This window comes from Acomys minous (assembly GCF_964271855.1).
Source record: "Acomys minous genome assembly, chromosome: 2".
Taxonomy (NCBI): Eukaryota; Metazoa; Chordata; class Mammalia; order Rodentia; family Muridae; genus Acomys; species Acomys minous.
This window is the reverse complement of record NC_140484.1, coordinates 102,935,409-102,952,430: the sequence shown is the minus strand read 5'-3', so window position 1 is coordinate 102,952,430 and position 17,022 is coordinate 102,935,409. Positions and strand designations below refer to the sequence as shown.

Here is a 17,022-nt window from a genome sequence, read left to right as displayed (position 1 = left end):
TGTCCCCTAACATGGGAGTGGGGCCTGTCTCTGAGTCTGTTGCCTGCCTTTGGATCCCTTTCCCTTAGCTAGGCTGCCTTGCCTGGCCTCAGTGGGAGAGGATACACTTAGTTCTGCTGTGACCTGATGTGCCATAGTGGTTGACACCCATAGGGAGGGGGGTGGCATCCTCCTCTTCTCTGAGAAGGGAAGAGTAAGGGGAAGAGAGGAACACAAGGGTGGGTCTGGGAAGAGAGGAGAGAGGGGGCTGTGATCAGGTTATAAAGTGATTAAATAAATAAATACATGGAAAAAGAGGAAAGAAAAGAAAAGAAAAGGAAAGAAAGAAAGAAGGAAGGAAAGAAAAAGAGAGAGAGAAAACAGTAAGAACAGAAAACACCCTGTTGTTGTCAGGGCTGAAGTTCAACTTAGCATCTGCTTTTTGCTCTTTTCCCACAAGAATCTTTAGGCCACTGGTTAACGCTGGTCAAATGCATCCAAACTGTGAGAGATGTCTGGGAAAATCATGAACAAAACACAAGACGACAAGTTCTCCCAGCTTAGGAAATGTGATTGTCTCCTTTGCCACTGATGGGGCTTGTCTGGGTTCTGCCTTTGGAGCCTGGGTGTGACATATCAGGGCGCAGGATCTCTGCCCAGAGACACACGCAGGAAGGGCAAGCAGGGGATGGATAGTTGCCAGGCACCAGAGCCGCCATTTTCCACAGCCAGTATCTGAATGAGGGTCACGAAGCCAAGCGGGTTTCTTTCCAACCCAAGGAACCGGAGGAGCCGCCTGCTTCACTCCTGAATCCCCAGAGAACAGGAGGAGCAGACAGATGGGCTGCAGGGGCTGGTCCTGCTTGTGGTCCCTCGGGAAACTGTAATGATTGGGGCCTGATCCCAGCCACAGTCCTTTTCCTTCCTCCAGGCTTACCCGGTATCTCTCTAGCTCAGATCCCCCAACTCCACAGCAGCCGTGGGCAGGAGAGAAATCTGGGGATTTCATAACCCACCATTTAGAAGATTGAAGAAGGGAAGTGGTGGTGGCAGCGGCTGATCTTGTTTAAAACAAGACATTTGTCTAGGCATGAACTGGTTTCTCTGTTCTGAGACCATCACCGCAGGAAAGGGCCGATGAGTGGTGCCATTGCATGCATCTCTGAGGACTCTGACTACCAGCTTTTGGTTTCCAACAGCCCAGAAATCACACACAGAGGCATCTCGTAGCAACAGGCATCGTCACACCATATTGTTTATACCATGCAATTTCCCTTAGTAGGTTGTAGACCTTCTCTGAAGGCTTCAAAATTCAAATTAAAAACGCTTGGTCCCAACAGCAGGACTGGGAGCTATGGACAACTTAGCGTAAGCTGCTGCTGAGGTGAAAGCAAAGACTTGGGCCTCTCTGTCTTCTGTCCTACAGTCTTCATGTCCCATGTTGGGGGTGGGGGTGGCAGGTGGAGTGTTGCTCCCCGTATTGTCCCATACTTTCCCCGCTGTGATTAAAGAGCTTCCTATATCTGAGTCGGCTTATAACAGCAGATATCAATGCCTTATGACTGACTGCCTGTCCCATGAGGAGATGTATGGGTACAACCAGCAATTCACCATGCAGTGATGGTGTCATTGGAACCACTCTGCCCAGAGCACAGCACATCTGAGGGGCAGGGTAAAGGCTTCACAAAAGACAAAAGCAGCCTGGGACAGGAGCCTCACACAGCAGGGCACAAGGGACTTATCCTCTTTACCACAGTCCCAGTGCAGTGGGACACAGGTAATCAACACCTATTGCCCTGTGGCTGGTCAGGGGAAAGGACATGGGTCTAATAGCATGGCCCTGTCCACGATAACCCATGACATCAAGGATAACCCAGAGTCGCCTTGCCCTTGAACTCATTTCAGATGAGCTGTGGGCTCTTGTCCCCCCAGGGCCAAGTGGTGAGCTTTGCACTGGCCTGCCAGCCTTTCAGGGCATCAGCCCCAGCTACAATACAGTCAGAGCAGAGATTCTTAAAGGGAGGGTCAATAGGTCCTCCCAGCTCCTGTGTCCTCCCTTTCCCACGGACCCTTCCAGGCCACCTCTAGAGCCCAAAGCATCCTCCTCCTTGATAGCTAAATGAGATACCTGTACACGTTATCATTCATAAGAACCAACACACACACACACACACACACACACACACCATCCTCCAACATGCAAATTGGGAGCCAACAAACTAGCCTTCATGTCACAACCGGCTGCCTTCCTTCTCAGCACCCAGGCTCCATCCCCTCAGGCAAACAAGAGCAGAGGCATTCTGGGATAGTCAGGGATCTGTAAGGGCTCTAGAGCAAGAGATCCTGATTGGACCAGGCCCTAAGACTGCAGAGACTCTGGGGAAGGAGGAATGCCACTCCCAGCCTCAGCCCCAAATGCCTTAAAGTAGTATCTTGTGGCCCCAAAGAACAACCATCGCCTCAGTCTGCTCTATTGTATCCTAAACCTTTACCCACCGCCTGGCATTATTAACCAGCTTTCTGTTCCCATCACCCTTTCCTTAGGGACAACTGCCCCCTAAGTTCCTTTACCTGCCCTTCAGGGTGACTGCACGCCAAAACTATCTATTCATAGGAGATGCTGCATCTGGGCAAATGCTGCCCATTCTTAAGGCTCCGGGTACCAGCTCCAGGCTGAGAAGCCTCAAGTACCTCCTTCTAGACAAGCCTTCTAGCCTAATCTCTCGCCTTAAGCTCGACTTGTCCACTGAGGAACTCCAAATTCTCTGTTCCTCCTTTTCTCGGCCAGTGGCTCCACCATGTCCAGGCACCCACGTAAGACTAGCTAAGCTGGGATTTCTCTCCTACTGAAACTGACCAGTCCCTGCCAGTCTTGCCCTACCTGTATTCCTTCACCCCCACCCTGCACATCAGACCCTCTTCCCCCCTCCCCCCATCACCTACTTGCTGCTCCTCACATCAATCCACCCAGCACGCAGCTGCCCTGGCTCCTTCTCCAAACACTGTGTAGAACATGAGGCTCTCCTACACTTGGGTGGCCCCAGTCTCCTGGGTAGAGCCCCTACCCCTCAGAACCTCTTCCTCACCCCCGCCAGCCTCCACGGGCCACATCTGCACACTCCTTCAAGGCCCCTGCAGTCCCCGGTACAGCTGTTATCACCTGAGCTCCCTCTGAAGGGAGCTAGTGTACCTTCGAGCTTTGCACCTGTTGCACCGCAGCGCGACCTTTCCACTCTCTTCGCCCGGTCAGCGCTTCCTCCCTCTCTAATTAAGGCTTGCTTGGTCATGAAGCCTCCTGCCGAAGGAGGATCACCATCAGCCTTCCACCTGCACTTCAGGGGTCTCTGCAGAGGTCTATGTGATAGAAGATGCTCTGCCTGCGAAGACTACAGCCTCCCAAGGGAAGGAGCAGATTGTGTGTTGCATTTGTGGCCCTGGCACAGAACACAGTACTAAAGGTTACTGACGGCCTTCAAAAGCACTTGCTAGGGAAGCAGATGGCTGGGTGGCAGGTGGATGCCTTTAAAGAAAGAGTCTTTGGTGTTTAATATTGGAGGATGTAGCCACACCCTCACCCATCCATTGTGTAGAGAAGGGTTCTCTCTATTTCCACTCAACAAATTGGGTACAGACGTAGCTTTCTAAGCCCTTTCTTGGCATCCTCAACAGGTATTTCTCACAGCTCCTACACGTTCTTGCGGCACACGGTAAGCTGTTTTTTTTTTTCAACTAAAGTTTGATTCCAACATGTCCGAGTAAGCTGATCACTATGGCAACAGGGAATAATTCTCCCCTCAATATGACTGTCACTTGGAATAGCTTTTGCATGTACCGAGGGCCTTGGAAAGTGTGGTCATGAGCAGTCCCACTACTGAGTAGACCCGTGCACTAAAACAGCATGGCAGGTGATTCCAGAATCCAACCTTCTCCAGTTCCTTGCACCTGCTCTCAGGATCACAGGCTGTGATTCCAAGCCTGCTGCCTCCTTGCCTCGGGAGATAAAGGTGCCTCACCTCCCTCCCAAGCTCCCCTCCTCACGGAGAAATCTGAACCTGCCGATGGCAGGACCCTTTTGTGGGCTCACCATGTTCATGACAGTGAGGATGAATCGCTGGGCAGCCTCTGCGCCGTGGTACTGCACCATGTCGGCATCGGCCACCACCAGGGTCTCCACCGTGTGCTCGTTGGTGAGCCTAATGGCGTTCCTCCGCTCCCTCCAGTCTTGAGACGGCTTGCCCCTCTTGCTCTTCTCTTCTAGAAAATGAGAAGGACATTTGTGCACTTCTTTGCTTACTGATTTATAAAACCATACCATGAAAGACCTCCCCCGTGCCACAAAATGGTCAGTCTCAAGTGGCCATGGATTGACCCAAAGCCAGCTATCTCTATGGTTACATGGGGGTGGCTTGAGTTCCCCGGACACCAGTGGGACCATATGAGAACCAGATGATGAGCTGGAGGGGCCAGACATCAAATGAAACTCTCCCGTGTTCACCCCCATAGTCAAGCAAGTGCCTTAGCCTGAACATCAGAAAATAGAAACCCATTCCTAACAAGAGTGTGAAGGGCCACACAAAGCAGGCAGGAAAAGAAGCCTCACCTAGTAATTAGGCATATAGGGGGCTCTTCAGGGTGACAACACAGACCTGCATGAAAGGCACCCCATTCCCCTAATGGTACATGGAACCAAGGAAACAGGCTTGGTTGAGGCCAGGCTAGTCAGTCATTCCACTGTGAGATAAGCATCTGTAGCAATTGTGCTGAGAGTGGGAAGAAGGGGCCATAAACACCAACAGGTACAGAAACATTAGAAATAAACACAAGAGAAGAAAAGCAAAGTAAGAAAAATGTCACAGCACACATCCAGGCTGTTAGTTTGCTCTTTCCTCAAAACAAGGAAGGTTAACCAGTGACTGTGTGGGATTCCCCTGCAGGCTTTTTAGGTAAACCATTCCTCCATACAACATTTGAATACAGTTCCTCCTGTTGTGGTGACCCCCAAAACCAAAAAAATTAATTTCCTTGCTATTTCATAAATGTCATTTTGCTACTGTTATGAATCATAACATAAACATCTGATACGCAGGAGATCTGCTATGTGACCCCTGTGAAAGGGTCATTCGACCCCCAAAGGGGTTGCAATCCCCAGGCTGAGAACTTCTGCTCTATACAGGCTTCAGACTCTGGATTTGAAGACTGGAGAGAGGACACTGCGGACTTGAATTGCCTTCCAATGCAGGAATCCCTCTTGGAGGTGGGGACAGGTGAAAGTACCTACCTTCCCCACACTCTCATCACCCACCCCACCACTAGGGTCCCACGACTGTTACTGCATGGAGGGAGGTGAGAGCCTCAACACATTTTTACCTTAAGCTTCCTGCACCCTGATAAATACACCCTGATAGACAGATCACGGACACCAACATGCTTCTCAGCCCCTTCAAGGTAAAAGGAACAAGCCTTGGGAGTCACATGGTACTGGGTTCCCCATCGCTGGGGAGATCAGGTGACAGGCTTGTGATTGGATGAGGGGTTCCCCCCAAGCTCTGCTCCCAACCCACCATGGGAGAGACAGAGGCCCTCATACTGCTAGCGAGAACACATCATGGCCAGGTCAGACACTGGTTCTCCATGTTACCACTGGCACCAAGAGTCTTTTCTGAAGTCAAGCCTGCAGCTTCCTTTGTCAGCACATTGCTAAGTGGGTAATCACCTGGAGGTCTTAAGTAATCACCTCCATATTTTATATTTTGCATTTATTCTCCCTCTATCCCAAGCAACCATTAAAGGAGATAATTTGTTATATTTAAATAAGACAGCCTGAGTCTTTTAGGATAAGGCAAGAAAGAGATAAAGAGCTATGAAGAGTAGTCTAATGTTAAACTTTCACAATATTCAAATTATAATTTATTTTATAAGTTTAAGAACTGTCAAAGGTGCTGAGAAAACACAAATGGGAACTGGGGAGGTGGCACCACTGATAAGAACATTTGCTGAGTGGATGAAATGATCATCCTGAGTGAGTTAACCCAGACCCAGAAAGATACACATGGCAATAGTCACTTATAATTGGACACTAGCCCAACAGAGATGTCCCCTGAAAGTCTTCACTTAGCTGGAGATTGGGATAGATGCTGGGACTTCCTATTGGCACTCTAGGTATGAGAGGTAAGGAAGAATGGGGAAATAGATGGATACAGAGGGTGCTAGAATCCTAGAAGATGACCATTAAGGTTGGCAGATCTGGACCCAGGCAGGTCTGCTCAAACTACTGTACCAACCAAGGACAATGCATGCAGTAAACCTATCCAGATCTAGCCAATGGACAGCACATTCTTCACAGTTGCGCGGAGAGCAGAGACTGACTCGGACATGAACTATGGTGCCCCCTTGGTGAGGAGATCTGGTGACACTCAGAGGAAGAGTAAGCATCCTACTAGGAAGAGACCTGATAGGCTGTGATCTTATAGTGGCGGACTAGGTCCCCTACTGTCACAGACCTAGGAGAGGGGAATAAGATGAAGAGGGAGGGAGGGGGAACAGGAAGATACAAGTGAAGGGATAACAATTGAGATGTAATCTGAATAAATTACTTGAATAAAAATTTTTTAAAAAAGGAACACTTGCTGTGCAAGCGTGAGGACCCGAGTTCAAATCCCCAAATCCTTGCAAAAAAGCTAGGCATGTCTAGAGTTGGGACAGACAGGAGAATTCACTGGGGCTTGTTGGAGACCCTGTCCCAAGGGAATAGGTGGGGAGTTAAAGAGCAGGACAGCTTAGCCCTCCCCTGCTGGACTCTGCATATACACTCAGGGACATGTACCTGCACATGCATGTGCACATGCACCACACTCACACACATAAACACACACATTAAAATATAAATGGTGGGGTAGTTACTAATTTAGTTCTTGGCAAATAAAAAAATTCTCAATTCTCAATTAACCAATCCAATGGAATAAATATTCTTTTACATTGAAAAATAATAATAAGGTGTCAGGTTAGGGGGTGTGGCCCGATGGTAGAGGGCTAGTCTAGCATGCCTGATGCCCTGAGTTTTATCTCTAGCTCTAAATAAAATAAAATAAAATAAAATAAAAGTATGTAAGCATTCTCCAGGCCAGAAAACAAAAAAACAAAACAAAGCAAAACCCAAACCAAAGCAACAAACTAAAACCAAAGCCAAAATAAAACATAGATCAAGTATTGGGAGTGAAATTCCTCTCTGGATTCCTTTGTCTCCTGCTGTGCAAGACCCCAGAGGCCATCTCCAGAGATGGCTCCTGTGTGCTCTCTGTGGCGAGGCACAGGGAGAGCATGCCTCTCCCCATCACAGAAGCAAATTAGAGGGCAGAGAAAAACAGCGTGGAGGAAATAGAGGCAGATGCCCAAGGGCACGGGGCAACCTTGAGTGGACAGGAGAAGGCAGTTCAGGCCAAGGTGGCAAAGACCAGTGGAACAAATGGGAAATGCTGACAGTTAACTGAGGGAAGACACATGACAACCTTGGTGTCAGCCTTTCCCATATCAGCACTCCAAGGCTGGAAGTAAGAATGTGTCCTCCCTGTGGCTCCTGGGACAGGGGACAGCCAGCGGCCCGAGCATCAGACCCAGACCTTGTCTCAGCCACACAGACCATTGGCTTTCCCCTGGGTCAAGAGGAAGGCTATCTGTCCCTTATTCTCACCTTGCACCTCAGAGACACAGACTGTGTGATTAGGACCAGCCAGCTCCGACAGATGGACTGCCACGGCATGAGAGACGGAGGACCCAGAAGGAGGAGACCCTGAGTGCCTCTTCGCTTTAGTGACCTCTTGGCACACAAGAGTGAAGAAGACCAGCTGCACCCAATGCCACTGACCAAGATCCTCCCCTACCCCTCCCCTAAGACCCCCTGAAATCACAACCAAAGTAGTTCCCACGCAGAGCCCCCTCCTGGTTCCTCAAGGGGACCACAGGTGATGTGTCTTTTGTTCCTCAGTTCCATCCCACTGCGCTCCACTCAGAGACCTGTATTCTGCAGTCTGAGCAGTATAATACATATTATAGTATCTATTCTGTAGTCTACTCTGAGTCACCGTCTAACAGAACCCAGTCAGTGAGCTGCCAAATGATGGAGATGGCTTGACACAGGCCAGACTTCCTGACAACTGGCCAGTATCCTCACATCCCAGGTGCCAGTGCCATGCTTCTACATCAAAATCAAATTAGGGCCTGGGGCCGACGGGACCAGCAGTGTGTGCTTAGGCATGGTATTAAAGCCTGAGTGCACACAGCTTACACAAGTGATGCTCTCCAAAAATAATTGTCAGCTCAAAAGGAAAAAAAGAAAGAAATTTAAAAAAAAATTAAAAGCAAAGGACCTGTTTACAGAAAACTACCTTTTGATGGAAAATGATGACCCATGTGTGCGGCTGAGCTCCTGGCCAGGTAAAGCCCCTCACAGCTGTATAAATCCAACATCCTTGAAAAATAATGCCCTCCTATTTTTTGTTTCTTACAAGAAGGAGGGAAACGCTTTTTGCTTTCCAAGTATGAATTCTTTAAATAACTTCCTCCAAGGCCAAGTCATTTTTATAAAAGCCGTCTTTTTTTTTTTTTCATGTAAATTCCTCAACAAGAAAGGTGGAAAATAGTTGCAGGATTTTTATTTCTTCTCTGTGTGGTTAAGATTCCATCTGAGGAGCTGATACTTCTAAAGCTCAATTTTATCTCTGTATTAGGCAGTTGTTGGGACCCATGTCTATACTCTGTCAAGGTAGGAGAGTTGCCCTGGCCCCAGGAGATCTTTCCAGCCATGCCTAGAGCCACAGAGACACCAAGTATGCAGAAACTCCTGCCTACCAATAAAATCAGGAGATATTCAGTTAATGGATATTTATCAAGGACCCAAGTGTGGTAAACACTACCACAGTGTTGGTAACCAACAGGAAGGATGGTCAATACACATTAATAATGGCATTGGCTAATACACATTATTAACCAATGATATTGGTAACGGTTAATACACATTAACCAAATAAACAGGAAATACAATTTAAAATTATAAATAGGACAAGTAGATAGTGCTATGAGATCATCTAAGGGAGGAGGATGAATGAACTACAGTTTAAATTAAGGACATATTAGTCAGCTTTGCATTACTATACCAAAACACCCAAGACGATTAATATTATAAAGAGAAAAGTCTTATTTAGTTCACAGTTCTAGAAATTTCAAAAGCATTGGAACTTGCATTAGTTCTGTTCTAGTGAGGGTGACAGATGGTGACACAAGGACACAGGTCCTTGATAAATATCCCTTAACTGAATATCTTCTGATTTTACTTGTGGGTAGTGGCTTCTGCATGCTTGGTATCTTTGTGGCTCTGGGCATGGCTGGAAATCGGATGAGGTCAAGCCATCTCTCCTATGAGATTGCCTGTGTGTGGACTGGTCACTTTTCAAAGGACAGAGGAAAAGACAAAGATGGATCAGAGTCTGAAGATCCTTTTTTGAGACATAACCCAAGTGACAAAGACCTCCCACTAGGCCACGTCTCCCAAGGGTTCCACTCCCCTCCCAAGAGTGCCACCCTGTGGACCAACCTTTCAATTACAATGAATCCTTGCAGCCACTCAAACGAACTGATCACACAGGCTAGCCAAATATCAGCAAAGTGGCTTCCAAGGTCATGGCGATGGCGGAGGGGCGGGCGGGTCAAAACCAAGGGGTAGGAAGGGTTTACCCGTGGGGATCATAGAAAGATGCTGGCCGCACATCCAGTCCAACACGGGAACATTCTAGTAAAGAACGGACTCTCCTCCCTCTAGGGGGAGACCTGGTAATGTCTCCTCCCTTGAGTGTAGAATGAGGCAGAGCAGGAGGGGACCTGGTTAGGGGACCCAGGAAGGGGGGTTTCACCATAGTGTCCTTTTCTTTCCCAGAATCCCTCTCTCCAGTAAAGTCCTCAGAACCACTATGGTGTTCGGCAGGGTCTGTCCACCTCTCCGAGTCCTGACTCAGAAGGGTATGGCTATTCCTTTTCATTCTCCTCTGTCTTTCTCTTCCAGATGCTGGCCGAAACCTAAGTGGGCTTTTAAACTCCACACCATTTTTTTTCTAAAGCCCCCCCTCCCCACCATGAGCTGACTTTCAAGCTAGCTTAAATCAAGTGGAATGACTTCCTCTCCACCTCCTCTCCACTCTCCTCTAAGGCAACTGCAGGATTTACAGCTTTTAAACTTTAAGAGATTGTCCCCAACCTTCCATTTGAGCCAGTCCTTTTTTCATAGTAAGATTGAGGACCACGCGGGGAAGTCCCCCTAGTTTCCCAGTGTTACATCGTGGCTTCACCAAGACTCCCCAAGATTTCTGGTGAGACTTTTTCTCCGGCCTTTTCTTTTAATTCTTTAATCAGAAGACAAAGGGATCAGCTCCCACACCCCATCTAGAGCGTTGGGTGTATACACAGACCCTGTATTCGTCACTGGGCTGTTGCTGTGACAAACACATGGACCAAGACAACTTGTAGAATAAAAGGCTAAGTTAGGATGCACTTCCTGAGGGCTAGACTCTACACTAGCAGGCAGCAGGCATGGCAGCTGGAGCAATGGCCTGGAGGGCACATCTTGAACCACAAGCCTAGACCAGAGAGGAAACTGGGAGTAGTGGACCCACTGTTACCCTCAAAGCCTTCCCCGCAGGGATGCACTTCCTCCAGCAAGGCCGCACTTCCTAAGTTTCTCCAAACAGCACTGTCAACTAGGGACCAAGTGTTCAAATTCTAGAGACTGTGTGGGACATCTCTCATCCAAACGATCACAGGCTCCGAGAAAGGAAGGGGGCATGATATCATCTAGAAACAGAAGGCCAGGAAGATGCAAAGGATGCCTGAGCGATGGGCAGGAACAAACAGGGAAGGCCAAATGGAATGTGCCAAGCGGGTCTTCCTAATTATTCCAGGAGCCAGATGCTACTTAGGGGTTGCTTGTTAACTGTGTTGCCCTGGCTGCTGTGGGTAACAGATTCCGGGTTAAGGAGGGACCTGCAGGTAGAAGGACACAAGCAAGTTTGGGAGGTGAAATTTTTGGCACCAGGGCTGACATGGTGAACTGGGGAGGGGGGGCCACAAAGTGGGGCTCGTGGCTTGTGGATCCATGACTCCCTCAGAGCCAGTTACTGACCCAGGGATCCGGATACCAGCCATGAAGAAAAGCACAGTGGTGGCGGCATGGTGGGAGAGGAGGCCTAAGGGGGTTATGTCCATAGGTTTTGAACTTGTCTGATGAATACGTAGGACCCAGAGCTCTTGAGGAGGACCAATGGGCTATTAGGAAGCATCAGCCTCGATGCCAGTCCTTCAGGGACAGCAAAACCATGTGACTAGAGGTGACTAAAAGGAACCAATACTGGACTGGGAGAGGCCGAAGTAGAAAGAAATGAGCAGAGTGGGTGGTGCTGAAGGGAAAACAGGGAGGAGGGTATGACTCAGCATCTCCAAGGATGAAGATGGCATGGAAAAGGGCTGCAGTGAACAATGGGGGGGACCCCAGGAGGTCTCCAAGAGAGGGAGGCCACAGATAAGAGAAGCAGTCTCCTAGTTTAGAGGTGAGGAAATGGGGACAACTTGGAGGAGTCTGTGTCGGGGCTAGGGAAGATAGAGGGGCCTCTCCTCAAGATGGACTGCTGAGAAAAGCGATCCTTGAAGGACGTGCCCTCGCTCCGTCTCTGCTGCTCTTTCCCTCTGGTGGCATTTGCAGACAGCAGCCTCACAGACATCTAAGGAGAGCTAGGCTTTTCATGAGCCTCCACCAAGCCCAGACCCTGGGTGCTGCCCCAGGGGAGGAGAAAAAACAAAAGAAGCCTCATTCCTACAGGCACCCATAGCTGAAGACACCAGCTGGGCACTTGAATCCAGGAAATGGAACAAAGCTTTGGAGTGATGGGAATGATGACAATACCTTCGGTGTCTCCAAAGAGGACAACAGCAAACTTTAAATTGATTAGCCAATAAAATAAATTAAGGCAGGTATGAAATGCAAGTCAGAATCGATGGGAAAGGTCTCAGCCTGACCAGCACAGAAAACCCCAAATTAAGGTAGAATGCTCAATTTTCTGGTTATCTTCCCTTCAATCTTTATTCTTCATCTGCACCTTGGATAAATATAAAATGTAAATAAAACTATTATCATCTTGCTTGGTCTGTCACAAAGTACCCCAGGACATGGGTCGTGTGTGTGTGTGTGTGTGTGTGTGTGTGTGTGTGTGTGTGTGCGCGCGCGCGTGCTAAAACCACAGAAATGTGCTTTGTGGGAGGAAGGTGGATGTGTGGGATGAAGGTGTCTCTGGGACTGGGTTCCTCTTAGGGTTATGAAGAAAAGGTCCACTCAGGTCTCTCTGCTTGGCTCACAAAGGCTGTCATTTATTCCTGTGTTTTCACATGCTATGCGTGTGTCCAAATTGAATCTTCAAATTTGTGCCCCCACCCCTGCTCCCCTCATTGCCCCCTCTGTGAGTGGGGTGTGTGTGTGTGTGTGTGTGTGTGTGTGTGTGTGTGTGTGTGTGTGTGTATGTGTGTGTGTGTGTGTGTGTGTGTGTGTGTCTGTGAGAGTCTGAGCATGCCCATACTATGGCATGAATGTGGACAGAGGACACTTTCAGGTATCAGTTTTTGCCTTCCTCTCCTGAGCTTGCTCGAGGCTGCATAGACCAGACTAGCTGTCCTGAGAGCTGCCAGGGCTTTTTGGTGTCGGCCTCCATGTCTCCAGGAGTGCTGGTTCTCAGGCGCTGACTGACTATTCCTGGGTTCTGGGGATCTGACCTCAAGCCCCACTCCTGTGCAGCCATTTCCCCAGCCCCTCGAGTTGCCCTTACTTATGAGGATGCCATTCACACTGAACTAAGGCTTACTTTCAGATCGCTCTTCTTTCTAGAAAGATCCTAAGGACTGCAAAGACAGGTACACCCTGAGGTATTAGGGGTTATGGCTTCATACTAAGAAAATGTAAGGTAGCGGACAGGAGGCGGGCTTAGATTGTGACACATAGCCACTTTCTTTCCACCTTTAGGAAGCACGGACAGGGCGGGTTGCAACAGTATATCCAGCCACCCAGCCAGGACAGTGTGGAGAGTCCCCATATGACAGTCACCCTAGAGCCATGCTGAGATGCGTCTGGCAGTCTCAAAACCAAAACAAAACACATGAGTGTTTAGAATTACCCTAGGCCTTTCAGCACCCCTTTCAGCACAGCAGCCTTTGGCTGAAAGATTAACTTGGGCTACAGGAGTCTGACAGCTTTATCTTCTAAGTTGATGGAAGAGGGGTTGGGGGTGGGGGGGGAACATTCCACCAACACACAGCTCGGGGGAAGAAATTAATTAACGTGTTCGTGTTTCAACCAGAGCAAGGCAAGACAAACAAAAACCTGCCGAGCCCCCCCCCCACCCTGCCTGCCGCCCCCCTCTGCACCTGGAATCCCCCACGGAGACCCTGAGCATTGTTGCTTTTAACAGAAGGCCTTTCATCTTCTACAAGGAAGCACAAAAAAAATCTCCAGGCAGCTAAAGAATTCCTCCACCTTTGAAGGGGCCCGGCTAGGAACACAAATTCTCCAGCCTCATTGCTTCCACCCCCAAATCCAACCAAAACCGAAGGGCTCTGTCCTCCACCCCACCACCCCGTGCCACCCCTGAGCTCCCCCACCCCCTCCACACCCCCTACCTCCCACCCCTCCCATGCCCTCCATAGTGCGCAAAGCCCATCCACATCCTGTGCGCCACCCCTACCCCCAAGTCTCTCCCTAGGCTGCCAGAGTGTGGAGGCCTGGATCAGCCCTTCTCCACTTTCTACCCCCTCCACAGATGGGGCCACACAGTAGGTGTTAGCCGCTGTTTCAAAGCGAGTTCGTAAGAGAATGAAGTACAGGAATAAACAAACGGAAGAATGACACACTGCACAGAGCTGAGGAAAGAACAACACAGCCGAAGCCTGTGGGCCTCTCCCAGATGCGTCACACACCCACAATCTTTCCAGGTCAGTAGTCACCCTAAGTCTGTGGGGTCTCCAGGTGTCCCCAAAGATGCAGGAGAACACTCAAAATAATTGGCCGACTAGCACAAGGGAAGGGAGAAGTCCTTTTTGGGCCCAGACCAGGACACCAGAATGTGATTCATTCCTAAAGAAACCTGTTTCCCAAATGCAAGGACCCTGAGAGTAAAGGATCCTTCTTGGACACCCACAGGTTCCGGCCCTCCTGGCCCTATCGTAACCCTGACCCGTTGGGGCTCCTACCCACAGCCTTTTGATGCCGACCATAGATTACCAAAAAGGTACCAGTGGGGCCTTCAGCACAAGGATAGTCATTTCCCAACATGTCTATCTCCCTAAGCAAGCAGCCTTGAGTGACACCAGAGTGAAGCAACAAGACAAACCAGGAGAGGGTGGAAAGCCCTGTTAGGCAACCCTCTCGGTTTTCTAGGGTACCCCATAAAACCCGACTAGAGACCAAAACCAACCACACCAGCCTTCATATGATCAGGCACTTCACCCCTTTTCCCCAGGCCATGGATGTGCTGTAGCTACATCTGCAAAGTTCTTCCCCCAGCAGCCAATCATCTGACTAAGTTGTACACACAACTCCGAAGCTACTTTCTCAAGAGGCCTTGCCAGAGTCTTTTCATGCCCACTGTTCCAAATCTCTTTCTGGGAATTCTCACCATACAGGTAGACCAAGGTGCAAAGGGCCCACTGCTGGACCCGGCCCCCCAGAGCCTCACAAGCTGTTCACTAGTTAAAATATGAGGAGGAGCTGATACCACGGTGAGGTTTTATGGTTCTGTGTTAATACTTCCCTGCTCTTAGCCCCCCCCCCCCTTAACCATGTCTGTGAATATTTGCCCGTGCTCTGAACTTTTTGAGGGTCAGTTCCATGGCTTCATCTTTTAATTGAGGATTTTAATGTCTTTATATTTATTATAAAATTTTGACTTCCTGCCGTGCTTTAGTCCTCTTTATATTTTCTCACATTAGCTAGATTTCATTTTTATCACCTCTAATAACTGACTGGGCAATCTTACTAGGTTGTTGTCTTTATTATTTGAAGGGGCATGCATTCCTCTATTTTCTGCTGATAATTCATGTCAAGAAATGGTAGATCTGAGCTCTCCCTTCTATACAAGGGAGAGCCTAAAACCTTGTCTTCTTCCAAATACTCCTGCTTATAAATATTTTGCACCCTACGTATAGTTTATAATGAAAGGGCTACAATGTTACATTTTATGCCCCGCCCCCTTTGCTGGCCCATAATTGTCTAACAGCCTCATTGACATGAAATTCACATCCCATACATGCAATTCACATAAGAACACAAGTCCATGGTTTTTAGTATGGTCACTGGGCAATGGAGCCACCATACTTTGAACAGTTTAGCTATTCCCTAAAAAACCCCACCCACTCCTTATCTTTCCCTGCCCTTCCTCCACTCTAACCCTAACAAACCATTAACGTCCTTTCAGTCTCAATACTTTTCCTGATTCTAGGCACTTCATATAAGTACATCATACGTTCTGCCTGGCTTTGTTCACTCACAGAAGGATTTCAAAGTTCATCTGTGATTGATGGACACATATCCATGTATGGGTTTTGTTTTGTTGGGTGTGTGTGTGTGTGTGTGTGTGTGTGTGTGTGTGCGCGCGCGCGCACGCGCGCGTGTGTGTGCGTGTGTGTGTGTATGTGTCCAAGTAAGAATCCACCTGTACATATGCTCACTTTAGCTACCAATTACGTGTAGCTGGACATTCAAGTCCCCCCGCCTTTCTGCTCCTGTGAATAATACCACCCAGGATCGATGTTCTAATTGTTATAACAGATGTTTTCAAGTCTCTTGGATGTAATTGAGAAGCGGAATGGCTGGGTAATATCATAATTTTAAAACTCTTAAGAAACTTCCAAACTTCTTCTGAAATGGTTATACTCTTTTGTACTCCCAGCCGCAGCATATGGAGGTCTTAATTCCTCAAACCCCTGTCAACACTCATTAGTGACCTTCTTTTTTTAATTAGACCCTAGCTGTTCTATGAGTGGTTGTGAAGTGGTGTCTCCTGGTGACTTTGATTTAAATTTCCCTGGTGGCCATTGGTGCTCAGCATCTTACATATTGATTGGCCATCTGTATTATCTTTTTTGTAGAGTCATTTGAGTTCTTTGCTCGTGTGTGTGTGTGTGTGTGTGTGTGTGTGTGTGTGTGTTTGTGTCTGTGTGTGTACATACATGCAGAACACAAGACAAACTTGGCACTGGAATTACAAGCTTGCTCCACAATGCTCAGCTTTCTGAAAAATCAACACATAGGTTCTGAGAATGGAACTCACATCCCGGAGCCTGCAAGATGAGTGCCCTACTGACTGGGTCATCTCCTCAGGCCCTTCTTTGCTGGCTTTTAAGAACCGAATTGCCTTTTTATTACTGAGCTATAGGAATTCTTCAGACATTTACGTGCACATTCCTTATCGAATACATAGAGGTCATGTCTGAGGTCCTAATCACTTATAATAAAGATGTATTTATGCATATGTGTGCTAAGCCTGAATGAGCTTATGGGCACTACACACATGCTGGAGCTCACAGGGGTCAGAGAAGGGCGCTGGATCCCCTAGAGCATGAGTCACAGTCAGATGTGGACTGTCTTAGCTCAAATGTGGCTTCCTTCTTCAACTGCCCATTGGAGGGCGTGGCTAAGAAGGGGGTATCAGGTATCGAGACGCGCAGTATGAACATCTGTGGCCAAAGGCCCCTCCAGAAGTCTGACCCAAGGAGATAGACAGATTGACACAGTTATCTATGCCAGCTAAGGGGTAGTTTACCTCATATGACAAGACAATGCCTCCTTGTTTTGGAGACCACACCCCATATAGCTAGCTATAACCAGTGTATAGTATCACTACGTTATGGAAACAGAAGGACTTTATCTGATGAATATATTAACAGGTCCCAGGACCTGTGTACACAGGACACAAATAGGACAAAATACTGGATACCTTATAAAGAAAATACTCTGGTAAGGAG

General features: G+C 48.3%; 1 protein-coding gene across 2 annotated transcripts in view; it reads right to left on the bottom strand.

Moving 5' to 3' along the window:
- Positions 1 to 17,022, bottom strand: part of ADAMTS17 (ADAM metallopeptidase with thrombospondin type 1 motif 17) — a 290,517-nt gene that overhangs the window by 240,927 nt on the left and 32,568 nt on the right. For both annotated transcript variants that reach the window (XM_084773343.1, XM_084773344.1), the window contains exon 4: positions 4,064 to 4,233. In XM_084773343.1, the coding sequence (XP_084629469.1) occupies positions 4,064 to 4,233 (170 nt within the window). The remainder of the gene's footprint in view (positions 1 to 4,063; positions 4,234 to 17,022) is intronic.